Source organism: Haemorhous mexicanus, chromosome 3 (genome assembly GCF_027477595.1).
Source record: "Haemorhous mexicanus isolate bHaeMex1 chromosome 3, bHaeMex1.pri, whole genome shotgun sequence".
NCBI lineage: Eukaryota > Metazoa > Chordata > Aves > Passeriformes > Fringillidae > Haemorhous > Haemorhous mexicanus.
In genome coordinates, this window is record NC_082343.1 from 73,370,863 (window position 1) to 73,388,713 (window position 17,851).

At 45.2% G+C, this 17,851-nt stretch overlaps 1 protein-coding gene across 9 annotated transcripts in view; it reads right to left on the reverse strand.

Annotated features, from left to right (window-relative positions):
* Window positions 1–14,559: 14,559 nt before the first annotated feature.
* The window catches only part of PRDM1 (PR/SET domain 1), a 101,503-nt gene continuing 98,211 nt past the window's right edge, over window positions 14,560–17,851 (reverse strand). For all 9 annotated transcript variants that reach the window (XM_059842367.1, XM_059842366.1, XM_059842368.1 and 6 more), the window contains one exon: window positions 14,560–17,735. In XM_059842367.1, the coding sequence (XP_059698350.1) occupies window positions 17,160–17,735 (576 nt within the window). In that variant the 3' untranslated portion in view covers window positions 14,560–17,159. The remainder of the gene's footprint in view (window positions 17,736–17,851) is intronic.

Consider the following 17,851-nt stretch of genomic DNA (forward strand, 5'->3'; position numbering starts at 1 on the left):
TGGTTTAGCCTACAAGTGAGACTTAATTGGGTCAAATGAAAAGGTGTGGGTTTGATCATGACTTGGTATATGGTTTGTCAGCTTCTGTTGCTGTTCTGCCTTGTCAGTTGAGAAATGCCAAAAACTTTGGGCAAGATGAATTAGTGAAAGTAATGCAATAGCTTTGATAATGTAACTTTCATGATGGCTAAAGGACAGCTCAATACCAATTACACATGATAAGTAATAAGAGTAAGTTAAAATTATAGCCTGACAGTGCTTAGGAGGGGACTCGGAGGATGTGTGTAATACATTTGCTTCCTTCCAAAACTTGTTGGACTAGCAGCCTGACTACAGGAAAATCACTGTAATTTAGCTTTTGCTGGCAGTATCAGCAGTGGAATCTAGGGCATAAATACATTGCTTTATGTATATCTTAGCCCAGATCTAACATGGGAGCAAGTGAACATGACAAGCCTTGCACTGTTGCTGCTTCTCCTTTTTTTAAACAGGAACAGGGACAGCTCAGGCTTGGTTGTGCTGAAAGATAGACATGCACTTAAAAACATTACCATTATTTCATCCCAAACATCTTATTGAAGGGAGATATGAGCCCAGGTTTTGCCCAAAACAGAGACCAGACAGCAGAGTTGCTCTCAAGCAGCCACAAAGGAGGCAGATGAGGAAACTCATAGTTCAGGTCTTCAGGCTTGGCACTGGAAGGCAGCTGCCACTGCACCCAGCCCCTGTCTGGGATGAAAGCAGTGATCATAGCAAACCTGAACAGTCCACATGCCTCACATGTGACAGAAACATTTGTGTTTCCTTCAGCCTGGTCCCCAGGAAGCATCTGACACACCTCATGAGCTTTGATTTGTGTGTCTGGGGCACAATTTGTTTCTTATGGTAGTCAGAGACTACAGACAAGAAGAACTGTGGGTCTTGGTTTTAAATTTTGGAAGAGTAGGATAGCCAAGCTTTATACTTGCATTGGGTGCATTCTGTGAGCTAAGGAAGCACTTGTGGTGACATGTTTTGCCAAATGAATTAGCAGAAGCAGACTCAGCCAGCCCTGACTATGTCACTGGCCACTTTGGTGGCCCTTTTTGCCACACTTGCAAGAAACCCAGGAACTGCTGCAATCTGGAGAGAGAAACTTTTGAGCTTGTGCCAGCATGCACCTGTTAACAGGGCTTTGCTGAGGTCTCTGACCTCCAAACAGAGATAAGCTGCTCTTGTGGGTTAGGAGATTTGAAGCTGCCAGGCTGAAATCCAGCACATTCCAACCCAAGCTCTTTACCTTTTCCTTGGTTAAGAGGTGCTTGAACTATTTGGCAGGGAGCCAATGAGGTCTGCTGGCTCTGCCATGGGGCAAGGAGTTACGTTAAAAGACCCAGTTTCCAATTAATCCAGGCCTTTGTAACTCTCTAAGTAGCTTGGCCAAAGTCACGTCAGTGCAGGGTCACCCTTGTCTTGGCCTCACGGGGCAGATGAGGCCTCTGGTTCTGCTGAACACTGAACTTCAGTGCAGATCATCAACATTTTGAGCTTATCAGGAGAAAAGTTCTGGAAATGATCCGTGTGATTGTATCTTGAGGGGCAGAAGGCAGAGCAGAGCTAACTGGCTGATGTTTTCTCTCTCGAGCTGGAGTTCAGCATTGCCCCATAATCTCTGCTGAGGCTTTTTTTTGAATAAAATAGAACTCTGCATGGGGCTGTTCTTGGTGTGGCTTCTGTGCTCTGAATTCTGAGGGAGAATTCATAACCAAAATTAGCCTAATTTTTTTTCTTCTTTCTGCACTTCTGATGGTAGGTGCAGGATTTGGAGAAATTGCTTTGCTGCACCAGTGTGGAAGTGTTACTGTAGCTGTGACCAAGGTTGCAGGAGATGGTTCTTTCTGCCATCTGGCTTTACTAACCCGTGTGATTATTTTTGATATGCTTTTGGTTTGTGGCAAGTATCTCTCAGAGGTAATCTCTACTCTCCTGCACTGACATACGTCATGTGTAAAAAAGTGATGATATGGTAGCTCTGTGACAGAGGTTTTTGGTGTAGCAGGGCCATGGTGAGCACCCCTTTTCAGTAACTGGGATGGGTTTGCTAGGAAAAGGCCTGACTGACATGAAACTTCTATGGTTAGCTGATGGAAGCTGTGAGGAGCAGCACAGCACTGGCAGTGCCAACTCCTCTGCTGCTGGTTTTGATTGAAATGGTGATTATTTTCAATAAATGGTGAATCAGTGCAAAGCCTGGATATGCCTGCCCATTGCTTTAACAATTCACTCTCACAGGGGCTTTCAGATCCCTCAAATTTTACTTGCTCAAAGAAAATTCATTTTAAAAACCCGGCTCATAACAGGAAGTTTATTCTTTTCATTAATACAGTCTCTCTAAATACAGTGTGTTTGTTAATACGGTATAAATTGAGCTGAGATAAAAGATCTAAGAAACAGAACTCCTGCCTGAGTCCTGTGTGATGTATAGTTAATGAATTTTTACTTAATTATCCATTAATATGTATTAATAAAATAAACATAGCAATTGAACAGTACAGTACTAAAATACTGTTCTGAAAGAAAACCACACTGAGTAAACTAAAACAATGCATTTCTTACTAATCTACACAATGCATTTAATTTAAAAGGAGAATTTATAGTATTTGAAATATCCTACCACATACTGAAACTTTTAGTGTAAACTGCCACTTTCTGACTATCACATATTGAAATACTTGTGGTGCGTAGTGAAATTTATGTTACATTGTGTAAAATATATAGTGAAACCGAACTGATGTATAATGAGACACACATGTGCCTGCAATGACTTATCAGTTCCATTATTTTCTAACTCACATTATTTTCATGATCAAGTTTTTCTGGGTCAGAGGAAGAAAATGGTGAAGACTGGGACTGATACTACAATGGGGAGTGTAGACCCAAACTTGTACAAAAACCTAATCAAGCTGAGTTATCCTTTGTCCTTTCCTCAGATAAATGCTAAATGCAAAGTCTGCTAATGGTTACAACATGTCTCTCTTTCTCTGCCAAAGCTTCATTACGAACATCAACATCACCCCAGCAAGGGAAATACCGCCAGCCACAAGTAGAGAGGCCGGGTGCCGAATTCTCAGCAGCTTTTACCAGACCGGGGCTGCTGCACAAGAGACCCTGGTGAGGCATGTGGGGCCTTGCAGGACCACCCTAGCACAGGTTGGGGCATTCAGACCCATTCAGGTTTTGTGGGAGGGGGTAAGTAGGCATCCCAGACCTGACCTCCTTCGCTCACCAGTGCTCCAGACCTCCTGTGAAGGCTCAGGGTGGATGGGCAGCATTGCTGTGACCTGCAAAACATCTCTCCATGCTGCTTAGATTTGTTTTTTCTTTCTTAAGTTAGGTCGGGACGGCACAGCCAAGCATCCCTGCCGGGCAGGGCAGGCAGGCAGGCAGGCAGGCTGGCCGCTGGGTGTGCCCTGCTGCCGGCAGAGGAGGGCTGTGGCAGCCGGTCCGGCAGCTGCTGGCCTCCTGCTGACCTGGGTGCTCCTCTGCAGCGCTCTTGCTTGCAACCCTCAGCTGCTCTCCAGCTTCAGCAGTGGCTTGGGCTGAGGATGGCGGCTCCTGGGCTGGCTGGCTGGCTTGGGAGGTGCTTTTATCCTGGTTGACTGGGATCTTTGCAGGTCCCAGCTGGTGCAAGGCTGCAGGATCTCTCCAGCTCTGCCCACTCTTGCCCAGAACTTGCTGCTTGGACCACAAACAGCCTGCTGTTTCTGAGAACTTGCCAAAAAAGAAACTGAGGTCCTAATGCTGCTCAACCAAAAGAGTAGGAAATAAACCACCTGTGAACTAAGTCTCACACCTCCTTGACAGTCCTATTCCAAGCTCCATCAGAGTGTTTTCTTTTATGGGTTATCTTTTAGTGGTTTTGCAGCCTGCCAGGATGACCAAAGCATTTAACACCCAGAAAGCGCTAACTGCTGTGAAGTTCCCTCTTTCTCATCTGCCTCGGTGACACTCAAGTCAAGGTGTGTTTATCCCATCCTTGCATTGGACTATTGGCCTTTTGCTAAACCAAAACAAGCTGGGCTGTGCTGAAATTGAAATACCTTCCCACTTCATGGCTGTTGTGCAATGGGTGCTCATCAAGGATGGTTAAAAGCACAAGACAAAACACACCCTGCATTTGAGGGTAAGGTGTATTAACCTTTCCACTTGGAATGCCTAATTGCTCAAATATTGCCAACATTGTTCAAACTGCCAGATATGTTAGGGAACAGGCAAAACTGGAGGGACAACTCTATATGAGGGGTATGACAAATTTATTGGGTAAATTGTATGGGAGTGCTTAACCCTTCTCTCTGTTCTGTTTTTTGTAAGGACAGTTGCCAAGTAGAGTTGGTCATGACTAATTCATGTGAGGAAACAGCACGGAGAAGTTAAACAGCAACAACCAGTTTAATTTCACTTGTTACCAATAAGGCCTAACTTAAGTTTCAAAAGGAGATGAAAGGTAAATTTGCCATTTGCTCTCTATGTTTTAAAAGCTGCATGAGAGCTTGAAGAGTGACATGCTCTGTATTACTAATGTCCTTAGAGCAGAGGGAGGAGACAAACACAATTTAATTTCTGTGTATACTAGGACGAAAATTCCTCAGAGCATAGATTTTGTGTTTTGTTCTACCCCATTCCTAGCTTTTAAAAATCATTCTAGAGGTACATTAGTTATCCCTGAAGCAGAGCAGAGCACACATATGTGTCAGTGCCAAAAGTGACCAAGATGATACTGGGACATTTTCATGAAGGACAAGAAGGAAACATATTCTAAGTATCTGAGCATCAACTCTAGCAAACAACACATCAGGTATGAATATTTCACAGGTGGTACAACCAACTACCAGCTACTTCTCTTTTGGTTTATCTTCTTATCTCCCCTGAATCACAGGGTACAACAATGGTGACAGTGAGTGGATGAGGCACTATGTATTTAGACAACATTGTAGAAGATGATTTGTCAACAGGGAGACAGAAACCTTTCATAATGCTTGGAGGAAAATTCATAGGATAATCCCAGGATAATAGATTTTTAATCCTTGGTTGTTTCCTTGTATGATACAAGCTAATGAGTGTCACCCACTCCTTTGAACCTTTCTGTAACTTCCTTGAGAAGTTCCACTTCCTTCCTTCCATTTCCTTTTGAAAGATGTTCAGTCCAAACTGAAACATTTACCAATTCCTTTATTCCTGTGGCTAGATTGTTATTTTGCTAAAACAGAATAGAGCAAAACAAGAATCTTTTCAGAGGCAGTATGTGGAATTGTTATCCCTTTGAGCTAACTGTGGGAAGGCAAGCACATGGCTAAGCTTTTGCAAAATCATGTTGAAACACAATTCTTTTCATTTAAAGTGCTTCTGAAGAAGCCAGTTTTGATTTAAATGTCCACCACGTGGGTTGTAGTTGAAGACCATGTGAAATGAGGCTGTGAATGGGCAGATCTGCCCTCTGCTGAGCCGGGGGAATCTCTGTGAAGAGGCTGAAGGCAAATGGCTCTTGCACACATTAGCAGCTTAGCAATTTTCTCAGCATTCATGAAGAAGCTGGGGGTGATCACTCACCAGTAAAAGGGACATTTTGCTAGCATGGACCCCGTTATTTTTTTCCCTGGCTGCCTATATCCAGTCACGGAGATGTCAGTGTCCTGACAAGAGCACCAGCACCATATCACTGGATTTTCAGTTTCAGGGAAAAGTATTAGCAAAGGAAGACATGTCAAAACAAGGAATACCCTAAAAAAAGTTATTTGGTAATATCAACCCAGCAAAATACTGAAGGGGAGCTTTGGCAAGGTGGTAACAGACTTCCAAGGAGCCAGAAAGCATCGTGGATGTTACAGTTTGTCATGCCATTGAAATTTCATGCCTCAGAATAAAGTTGGAGATGAGAAGCTCTGGACCTTTCAATGTGGGAGAGTTGAATCTATCAAAATAGTTTCACTTTGCATCTGCAGACTGTGAAAATGTGTTCTTCCTTTTTTTTTTTTTTTTCTCTCTCTTAGTATCTTATCTCACCCTTGCCCTTAGCTGTGTGGGTCCCCTCACTTACTAGGCACCATGTTTTCCAAAGAAAGGTAGTGTTTCACTGCTTCACTTCACCAGAAATTCTCCTTCTGGGAAGACTGAAGAAGCTGGTAGCCACCAGCTTGCAGCACTGGCAGGGGTTCAGGAGCCCCAGGGATGCTCACCTAGAAGGCAAGAGAACAGTGATGGAAACAGGAAAGGGGAGAATGAGAAAGGTAACAGAGATGGAGAGGACAAGTGGAAGGCTCACCACCCTCCTGTGCCAGTCTGCGTCATGGGCAACAGCCTTCTCCTGGCAGCAGTGGCATGGCTAGCAGAGCTGGTGGATCGATACATGGAAAGTGCCAATCCTGCTGTGTTGTGCAGCCATAGCATGGGACAGTCACAGAATGGACAAATTTTACCAGTGCATGTGCTTTCCAAAGCCTCAGAGTTTGCCCACTCAGCTGGTGAGAACAGCACTGAGGCAGCAATCTCAGGCACTCAGAGGATGAAAAAAACTGGAATTAAGGTTCAGTCAGTCCTTCATGGATGTGCATAATGGTGTGGTCTTTACAGGATGTGTGTTACCTTTGCCCTTGGCCTTTGGAATTGGGAACCAAAGCAGGCTCTAATGTGTAAACCCCACGCGTTGGAGGTGGTCTCTTGAAAGAGGAGGGGCTATCGTGGCCAGAGACTGGAGTGCTGCCTAGGGGGAATGTTTTCCACTGGCTGTTACCCAAGGACTTGTGCATTGCATGGAGCAAGTCACTCAACCTGAATTTTCACAGGTTCATGTAGTATAGTTATCCCTGGTTTGTGCTTTGTTGGAAGGTGTTCAGGATTCCCAGTTGACCCCTGAGGTCAAAAAACTCCTGTTTTATTTCTTTTTCAGTCCTGCCTAGGGATACCACCACTTTCTCCCAGGTGAAGCCTTCAGCCATCTTTCCAATGGGTCCACTGAAAGCACTCAGGAGCAAATGGCCCCAGCTGGAGAGTGCAGGAGCACAAAGGCCAGAGCCATGTAGCCAGAAAGGAAGATGAGGTGAGAGGGCTGGCATCTCTTCCCTTTCCCATCCAGGATGAGCATTTCCTGCCTTGTGCACTTAGCAAGGCCCAAGTCCTGTGGGAAAACCAGTGTGTGATCCTACAAGTAAGGGCTGCTCCTGAAGCTATGTGTGGACAAGCTTAATTAATTCTGTTTCTTTTTTTTGGTGCTTGACATCTGAACCTTGCTTGCAGTGCGGTAATGCAGGGACAGAGGTGAGTGTGTGTGAGCGAGTGAAAGTGGTGTCAGCATTTTGATTAGAACAAGGTTTCCATTCAATGCAGACACATGTCCAACCTGGTACCTGTTTGTTTCCAAGTGATGCGAAGGCCCACTCAGTTTAGCACACTTCTGGGGGCCCAGGCTTTTAATAGCATGTAATATTAATTTCTGGCAACAGATGAGAGTTAATACATTATGTTTAAATCTGGGATGAGTTGTTGACCAGCTGTGGTCTGTGTGCAGAGATACCAAATGCTTTTCTTTGGATAATGTCAGTTCCAGCCTGCAAAGCACATGTGGGTAAGAGGCAGGACTGAAGACCAGCAAAATTAACCCATTTAATCTTATGAAGCCATGTGTCTCCTGCAGAGCATTTGGTGCAGTTATCCTCTAATGATTTAAGCATTTCAGAAAGTTCTGGGTGAGATGGCTCTTTTTACAGTCCAGCATGTCAGTCAGTGCTGGTGGGAGGTTTGTGTCTGCACCAGAGAGGTAAATTAGGTAAGCAGAGGCATGAATTATTTGCATGAGGCTGAGATGGTGAATGTGTTATCTCAACAGCAAAAAAGGATATGGTTCTCTATAGATTATTAGTTACCGAAAAAGCAAAGGCATGTCTTTTGTTGCCACCACACCACTGGTCTGACTGTTGAGTAGATATGGATCAATATCTCCCCTTCCTCCTCAACCCCCCTTGCTCTTCACATTTTCACTTAGGCTGAGGTGAAGAGGTTTCACTTTAATTTTTGTCATTCTTGTATTGCCAAATGGCATGCCAGCGCAACCGATCCGGGTGTGATCTGACTCTCTGTTGTGTGCTCTCACATGCAATGCCCTCGTGGGAAAATGCTGAGAGAAAATGGAAATTTAAGCTGTGCACCTAGCCACTGTGGTTTTTTGGGTTTTTAATAGTGCTTTGTTTGTGAGGTCCTTTGGGCAGAGAGAGTTTGTGTTGAGTTCAGGGTAGTCATAGCCCATAAGTGAGGATTTCTAAATATTATGATATTGCAGATAGTACTGTAAGCAACTTGTTCTCTCTATGAACAACAAACTACTTGCAGTTACAGATCAGAGGATCTCAAAACAAGGTACAAATATTAGTCCTACACCCCAGCCTGAACAAGTCTTGCACCTATTCTACAAATGAGTTGGGCGCTGTATGGGAAGGTCAACTGACTTGTTCCAGACCTCACTACTAGTTAGTGGAGGTACCAAAACCAGAGCACAGCCATCTTAGCTCCAGGGTCCTTGTTTTCATTGCTTAGCTCTGGCCTTGAAGTACTGAAGTTTTTAGATTAAAAATAAAATGTTTGTCTTTAAACCTCCATTGTTAGATAAGCTTAATCTTGGATATATTCCCCTGTGTAGATACTCATCATGGCTTAGTGTTTAGGTTGATATAAATAATTACACTGAATATCAATTTTTTAAAAATGTAGTAAGAATGGCATCAACTGGTATTCCCACACTTAAACACCCCAAATCTGGGGTAAATGAGAACCTGTAACTGAAGTCTGTGTCTGGGTCCATCTCTTGTTATATTTTTGAAGTCAGACTCACATGGGGTGAGGCATTTCCTTGCGGCTAATGGATGCAGAGGGAAATAATGGGCAAGAGACCAGTGGCAAAGAACTGAGATTTAGCGTGTTCAAGTCTAACAAGGCACTTAGAGTGTTTTGCAGGGATGTGTGCTGCTTCAGGAAATGGGTTTAATGGTCAGGGAGGGCCCTTGTTTTCCAGCCTTCTCATTTTGGATGAGTAGCTAAGATTTTGAAGGAAACTGGAGAGTACTCTGCCTCCACTAAGGTTTGTCCCCTCTGCTCCTCAGCCTGCCTCTGTTGGGTGCTCTCTAGCCGGGTAAGGATAATTCTGCCCTACACAGCAGAAGAGCCTGAGCCATGCTGCCCATGCTCAGGAGCTCTTGAACCACCTGCACCTGCAGCCACTGCTCCACCTCATCTCCTAGGCTGCTTTTTGAGGTCAAGCAAGACCAAGGATAGTGCAGCAAACAACACAGTCATTCCTGAATATTGTATCTGGAGGGGATTACAAACTCAAGCAGATGTGAGGGAGGAAGGAAATCTACCTATAGTTGCTATGTAGGTCATAACTTCATCTTAGAAATACTTAGATGTTTTATGAACAAGTCTCACAGTGATTTGTGGCATGTGGCTCCCAAGGAGGGCAATAGGAACTGGAGTGTCCCCCGGGAGCTGTGCTGAACTCCTCCTGAATGGCTCCTCTCAGTCACAGCCCAGGTAGGGACAGCAGGACAGCCAGTACAGACATTGGTGTGTATTCTAAAAGCTGGGTGTTTATAGCAAACACATGTAAAGACACCAATGCTCATTTGGAAATCAACTGCACAGCTGGGCGCAGGTATTACTGATGAGACCACAAGCTTTTGGAGCAAAACTGGAGCTGCTTCCCAAGGGCCATGGATGTACCTGCCCTGCCCTTCCATTGCTGCTATCTCTAATCATGAGCACAATTTTGGTCAGGGGCTTGTGGCCAGTCTTGCTCAGGACCAGCCCAGGGAAGAACAGGGATGGGCAAGCACCTGCTGCAGCTCCCAGTTTGTAGCTGCCAGGCTGTGCCCCCAGTACTGGGACATCAGTGCAAGGGAATGGGGCTGAAGCAGGATTTTAGGACAAAGGGGATGTAGGAAAAGAGCCCCAGCCCCAGGATCCTGGCTCTGCTAGCTTGGGTCCTGTCTAGGGCCTCTCAGGTAGGCACCGAGGTTGCGGCTCTTGAGGCGGCTTGTTGCCCCACCGATTGTGTTGTGAGGGTTTTGGCAGATTGGGATGCTCTGCTGAGAAAAAGCCCTTTGGTTGTCACCTCTCTTGTTTCTCTGTGCTTAAAGTGTATTTTCTCAGTTTGCAGTGTCAGGGGGCTGGGTGCACTGTGAAGCAATTTGGATTCTGCATTGACAAGGCAAGTGCAAACTGTCCCCACAGCTCTCGAGAGCGGAATCAAACTGAAACTTACCACTCAGAGTAGAAAGCACATAACACCCACAGCTACAGACATGCACAAATTGCTGTAATATAGGTTAGAAAAGCAGCCCTGTTCTGCACCCTCTAGTCTCATTAAAAACATGCACACAACACCAAATCTTCACTGAATGACTACAAGCACAAGCACATGATCCCTCCTAAACACCCAACTTGCTTGTAACGGCTTATTAAAAAGGCAAATTTTCACTTTTCATGTATTCCTGCTCCCCTTAGCACCTGGTTGCAGTTTCTACAACATTTTTAACTCCTGTTTTTTTCATGACTGGTTGAGAGTAAAGTGAGACCTCTCTGGGACACCACCCAGCCTGGTTAACTGGGTGCCCATCTAGGGACATGGCTCCAGTGTGGCCTGAAGAAACCAAACTTCCCCCTCTTAGTAAAGCCTTTCTGCAAGGGGCTTTGAGGCTGACTAGAAGAGCAGATCAGGTCTGTAAAGATGTACAAAACCTGTCCTTTAAAAACAAAAGATCATCAGAATACACAAGGTAGACTAAGAAGGTGAAGGTGGGGAAAAAAATATTTCCTGGGGTTCACAGAGGGACAGTTCTCACACAGAAAATTTTGCCATAGGAAAGCTCAGGGGAGACTGGGAACTATAATATCCAAGAAATCATATTCAAAATGCTGCCTGCCACACTCCTCTTCCTGCCAAAAGCTGACCACTGCTTTTAAGTTAGGATTTAGTGTGTAAAATTTGACTGGTAAAGGCAGGAGCATTGGGTCTCCCTAACCCCAAGACTGGTATCACATTGTGACAGCTGTCCTCAGCACAGGTGAGCTGGGAAAGAGGTTTTCAGCCTCTGACTTTGCTGTATGTGGTTTCAACATTGCAGGAATTGTTTCTCTTCCCAGTACAGTGTGGCCACTTTGGGGCAGGAATGCTGTAAGGAATCTCACTCGGTCCTTGGATAAGGAAATGATCAAGGACTTGCTTATTCACAATTAATGGAGAAAAAGAGCTGAAAGCCTTTATTAATCATTGCACAATAAGGAAGTCATACTGGTTTTGCTCCCTTCAATAGGGCTATTTGGTCACACCTACCTAAGTGGTTTGGCATCCCAACCATCTCTCTGCGTGCAGCTGAGGAGGAGGAGGAGGAGGAAGGAAGGGCCTGGCTTCAGCACCACCAAGGTGCCTGGCTGACAGCTCACAGGGAAGAGAGAGCTCTGAGTGTCCATCTTTCCTGAAGGGCCAGGCATCTCTTTTTAGAGATCTCTGCCCAGAGCACACACCAGTGCTGCCTGCCCGCATGCTTTGGGCACAGGTTTCTGCCCCAAGCCCTGGTGTCCAAAAGGAGCAGAAATTCATGCATGGCCTGGTGCCAGCTGCAGGGGTCCCTGACAGGGAGGGTCAGGCCCTGGGGCTGTGTGCCACCCACCCACTCACTGCAGATGCTTGCCCCACTGCTGGGCTTCTGCTCGCTTGTTTACCTGTTGTGTCAGCCAGTCTGTGTAACTCTCAGCTCCAGAAAGGAGTTTGTGGCTAGATGTGATGCCTGGCAGGTGCCTCTCAAGTGCCAGGAGACAGATGCTCAGGCTCCAGGCTTGGGCTGGCACAGGGAGCTGTATTGCCCTGCCCTAGAAAAGGGTGCTGAGGTGATGTCTCAGGGGCCTTTCCTAGGTGAGCTTGTGCAGGCTGAAGTTTGTAGAGCTGAACAGCCTGAGCCAGCAGAGTCTGTGCTGCCTGGAGGTGGAAAGCATCATCCCAGGCAAACCTGGGCTGGGTTTTCCTGTGTAGAGCACCACTGAAGGAGTGCCAAGCTGCAAGCTCTCATGGTGGAACTAAGGATACTTTGGTTTTGAAGCAGAAGGCAATGTCTGCTTGTACGCACCTCCAAGCAGACACCTGACCCCTCTGTCATGGGACGAGAATACAACTTTGCATCAGAAGTCAGCACTTGGGCAGCAGGGTCTCGGTGAGGCTTAGTGGCCCCTCTCCCGTTTGGCTGCCACAGTGAATTTCTGGGAAATGTTCCCCAATCTCTTAAAAATGAGCGAAAGCAGAGTCATGCAGTGTGTCAGAAACTCTGCCACTGAGGGTGGTTGGTACAAAGGTGACCTTCACTGGTGTGCAAATGTGCTCTTTGCCAGCTCTTCCATGTGCTTCTTGGGAGAATGGGAAGGGCAGCAGACATGCTGGTTGCAGGATGGGTCTGTTTCAGCATCTCATGAAAAATTAAACGCTTGTGATTTTGGGAAGTGCCACATCTTTGACAAAAGCTCTTGTTCTGCTGTTTAGGCGAGACTGTGCTGAAGTTACCAAAATGTCAACCTATGCTCCCCACATCCCAGGCCAGGCAGCTGCCTCTTCCCTGCCAGCCTACCCCAACCCTGCACAGAGGAGGGAAACCTCTCTCTCAATGCCAGGGCGGCTGCTTTGATGCTGTCAGTGAGTTTTTCTTTAGCCACTGTGACCGCCTGTGTTTTGCAGATACCTGCCCCATGATGGGCACATTCCTCAGCCTCACCGCATCCACTCAGCTCCGGCTCATGCAGTAATTAGACAAGTGTTTCCTGGCTGCCTTTAATTACAGCCACAACTATTTCCCTCACTCTAATGTAACACCTCTGAATGACAGCAAAGGTTTTGGGCCGCATCCCACACGGTCCCAGCACGTGTTGAGACGCGGCCGTGCACTGGCAGGACTGATTTGAACCCAAAGGGCTCATACCCCCTCAGTGAGTCACATTTTTCATTTTCGACCTCAAGGCCATAATTGCCCACACTGGGAATTAGCGGTGTCTCCCCAGCACCCAGCCGAGAAGCGCTGGGCTTTACAAACCAGCCAGAAGGGCAGCATCCTCCCTAAATCTGTGCTTAAGTCTGTCTCAGCTGTAATTCGCCCTGTCCTGTGGCCAAGCAGCTCAGCTGGCAAGGCCACACTGCCCAACACGTTCAGCCCCTCAGGTTTTTCACACTGACAGCAGCAGGACGGGCATCAGGCCTGCCTGCCCACAGGCAGCCAGCGGCCCTGTGCCGGGGCACGCGGTCTCGCAGGGCCGCGTCTGTGGCAGCTCCCAAACTGATGAGCTTTCCCCCGCCAGCCCCTTGCTAACGCCGTTGTGGTTGTCTGACCTGGTGGTGGTGGTGTTGCCATGGCTGAATCCTGCTGTACTGCTGCTGGGAGCCCCCAAGCCATCGGCGGCTCCCACCGGCTTGGGGGCTGCCAGAAACCAAGGCAGCAGCTGCCGCGCTCGGCCTTGCGAGGCTGTGATCTATAACGTGCATTGTCTTTTTATGTAATGTGTTTTATTAAACATCTTCTAAAGCTTACAAGTGTCCCCAGGACATAACTCTCCAGCACAACGCAACGCTTTGCCAAGTAATGAAGTATGATTTATGGCGGTAATGGTTATCCTATGTTTTTTTAAAAAAATTATTACGGCAATAGCTCTGTCGAATATAGGAATATAACATGCTGCATTTGGCACGTTTATGACAACAGTGCTCTGGTTTTCTTAACTCCACAGTTCGGTGTTGGCAGTAATTCAAATTCTTGAGACAGATGTTTAAATGAATTTTTTTAAGAGGACAGTGAAATACTTTTAAAACATCATACGGAGCTGAGTGTCTCAATATGTGCAGGAACGTTATTTCTTTAACATTCAGGTAGGGCAGGGCAGCACATGGCCTCTCTGGTTTAGATCTCACGGTAAATGATGGAAGTAGCAAATGTTGAATTAGCTTTCTGGGGCATCCTGGCCTGCTGTTACTCTTGGGCTGAGGTGCGGAGGGAGGGGCGGACACTTGACCTTGCCCTGGATTTAGTGCAGTGTTCACATCTCCTGTGAGCACTTACAACAGATCCACATTTGTTTTGAATGCAGTTCCCACCATGCTGAGACAGGACTAAGTGGTCTCACACTGACATTTTGAGTGTGTCATTGTGGTCCCGGTGGTTACGGTTTCAGGCCAGAAATGACAATCATTTGGAAAAATGTAAATGAGAACATTGGTCATGTATCTCTGAGGCAGATAGCATTCAAGCATTTCCATTGAAACACTGGAAATTCTTGGGTTTTTTTTCTAAAAAAAGATACTGGCTGAAATTGAGGAAACCTCTGTACAAAACGAAGCCAGGGTATTCAGCTCTGGCATTGCTGTTTGCACTTTTCAGTGAGGGAAAATCAGAACCCACAAGGCAGAGACAGTGTTGCTGAAGAGACCATCGCCCTCAGTGTACCAGCCTTGAGGCCACAACCACCCAGCTGGTGCAGAGAGATTGAAGACAAGGGAAGCATCAGTAAAGCAATGAACACTTATATTTAATTTACATTTGACAATTTGCACATAAATAATGATGTAAACCAATACGTAAACATATAATAGTTTGTTGTTCTAGCAAAGTAAAAAGCCTGTTAACTTTGGTCAGAGTCTTTCTTAAGAGAGACAAAAAAACCCCCAAAAACACTGTTGATTGTTGCTACATTCACATGTAAAACGTCTAAGGGGAGGGGGAAACAGTAAAGAGAAGTAACAATTCTTAAAGCTGATGCATATAAATTCTTGTAAATTTTGTATCAAATACAAGAAAGCACTACAGGCAATAATAGGAAAAGTGTGTGTCCAGTGACAGAGTAGTGATACTTTGGTTTATCCTACAATTAAGTACTATATTTTTGAACTATTGCTACATTTAAAAGATGTCAGCCTCACAATTTGCAGGAGTGGAAATGTAATGAACTGGAGTCCTTCAAAAGCTGTGTTTAGAGACTTGTATTTCAGGATTGTTTGTTTTTTTTTAACAGAAGGCATTAAAATGAAGTTTGCTGAAAAAAAAAAAGACCACCGAATCCTGAATTGTTGAGGTGGACTTCTAAAAATTTTTTTTAAGAACATAACTAGACAAAAAGGGATAGGTGGAGGGGAGGAGTGTAATAATGCTATTTATGTTTGTGTGAGTTGACTGTGCAACTCATTAGTGGCAGGGCACAATGAGGCAAGGGCCTTGTCCCACCTGAATTCCATCCTGCCCTTACTGTGATTTGTGACCACATCACGCACGGGTCATATTTGGCTTCTTTTCAAGTTCTTTCAGTTACATTTTCTGGCTGGCTGTTGACTGACCACCAGCCTCCTTCCCCCCCAGTGCAGACTGCCAGGAGAGCAGGGGACTGAAGGAGCCCAGGCCTGCAAACAGGGTGATTCCCACCAAATTCACTGAGATGCCACACATGGATGCATGATGATGTCGTCCACGTGTTTGCAAGTTCCGGCTTTGCCTTCAGCTGTGCGTGTGTATTTGCAAGTGATGAATGCCTTGGTTCAACCTTCTGGTTTTGAGGTCCTTGGTTATTTACAAAACTGGGATAACATTTAATTTTCACACTTAGATGAAAAATAGGTTTTATTACATGGTTTGGCTCACAACTTAAGTGGTATAAATATATATACATATACATATATCGTATAGTGGTATAAATATATCTATAAATATACATGTATTCTTTGCTACACCTCAAACGTCACCATATCATCTTTGGGCTTAGCAAAACAAAAAGATAAAAGGACGTGCATTCTATCTTTCCCTGTGCACATTTTGGTTTCTTCTCTAAAGTAGCAAAGCATTTAGGTAAAACAGCATTGTCTGCACCACTGGACACAAGCACTGAGGTAATTGTTGTTCAACAACTTTGCAATGCCCTTTTCTTCTTTAATTAAATTAACCACAAAATGTACAAACACAAATACTGAGAAAAATCTGAGTCGTACAGGAAGGAAGAAAAAAATTTATGTGCCAGGAAAGGACTTTGTTCCCCACTTCTACCCAGGCAAAGTGGGCAAGAAAAATACAAGAAAAACTGAACACCTTCTTACTCAGGGAATATGACCATCCTTTTTTTTTATCCCTGGAAGGCTCTGGCCAAAAAAAACCCCAAAATAAAACAAAAATCAGAAGAAAGACATCTGCCCAAACCCCCCTTTTAGGCAGAATAATATTTGTATCTTTGCTTTTAAACTGCTTTTGGAAACAAAAGAATGTAAGTGAGATTTTATTTTGGAAAAGCCACTTTAAGCTCATGTGTTCCTTTGGTCTTAAAGTTACATGACAACATGTGGGGCTGGAGCTGTGTTCTAAAAACCTGTGGTATTGTCCATGGCAAGTCGGTGTTTACTGTGCCACATCTGTTCCAGGGAGAGCTGCAGGTAGAAGAATCTTTCTCCTCCCCTCAGAGAGGCAGGAGAAAAAGTTTCTTCCCTGCTTGCTGCTACTCTGGGTTGTTGGGTTGTTGGTTTGCTATTTTTTTTCCTCCTTTTCAATTCCCAGTGGGGTAATTTGCTCATGAAAGTACACAGCATTTTTTTTCAAACCAACAGATCTAGGATTCTGTATGTCACATGTCCAACTTTGGCAATATGAAAAACCACATTTGTTTAAAAGACATTGGTACATAAAACACATTTACTGAAACCCTAATCTTAGGTTCTTAAAACAGATGTGCAGAAAAAAAATATCTACAAAGAATGGCCCATAAAACAAAAAATAAAAACATTTAAAGTAAAAATTACAATGAATTTTTCCAGTCATTGTAAACATTTTCCTAATTATTGCTTTTAGAATGATTAATTGCATAATAAATTATGAAGTACTATCATTGAAAAAATAATTATGGATAAATGATTGTCTCTTAGTAACTGGCGAGGCAATGCAGAGTCCTTTGCCCCTTTTTTATGCCCTGAGAAAACAGTAACTTTGGAGTTCCTTCTTTCAGCTGGAGAGCGTAGGGAAACTACTGTAAGCCAAGATTGCTTTGCAGCATTGAAACTATGTACAAGCAACTGCTACAGGCACCCTGACTTGCCAAGTCATAAATAAAAAAAAAAATCACTTTGCCAAAAAGTCTTAAGGGTCCATTGGTTCAATTGTTTCTTGCTTGACCTTTACAGGTAACAGAGGTAGTGGGTGACCGTGAGGCAACTTCATAACTGACATATCTGACGACTCATAAAGGTTGCATCCTGAGGAGATAAGCCCATTTCCCAGGTTCCTCTGCAGGGAGACTTTCAGGTTAGCTCCTTCCATTTCCCTCCTGAGCATGGTCAGTATATCCTTCTCCACGATCGATGTTAAGTCGATATTGTCCTCCACTTCTTCCAGCTTGTCAGCATTGTCACTGATGTCGAACTTCTCGATCTCCTCGTTGATTCGGTTCAGGTCCTCCATGGAGAGGCCGGAGGCCGGGGCGACAGGGCAGTTGCCCTTCAGGTGGACCTGGAGGCTGCAGAGGTGAATGTAGCTCTTGTGGCAGTGGATGCATTTATGGGGGCGTTCCCGGGTGTGGAGACGCTTGTGCAGCTTCAGATGCACAAACTGGGTGAATTTGGCTGGGCAGAGCTTGCACTGGTAAGGCTTCTCTCCAGAGTGGAGCCGCAGGTGGGTTTTGAGATTGCTGGTGCTGCTGAACCGCTTGTGACAAACCTAAGGTGGGGGGTGGCAGAGAAACAGCGAATGAGTGGGAGGCGATTTTATGGTTTAAATCACAGACACCTAGGAGGAGACGGCAAGATGAAGCAGCAGCTTTCTATATCTTCACA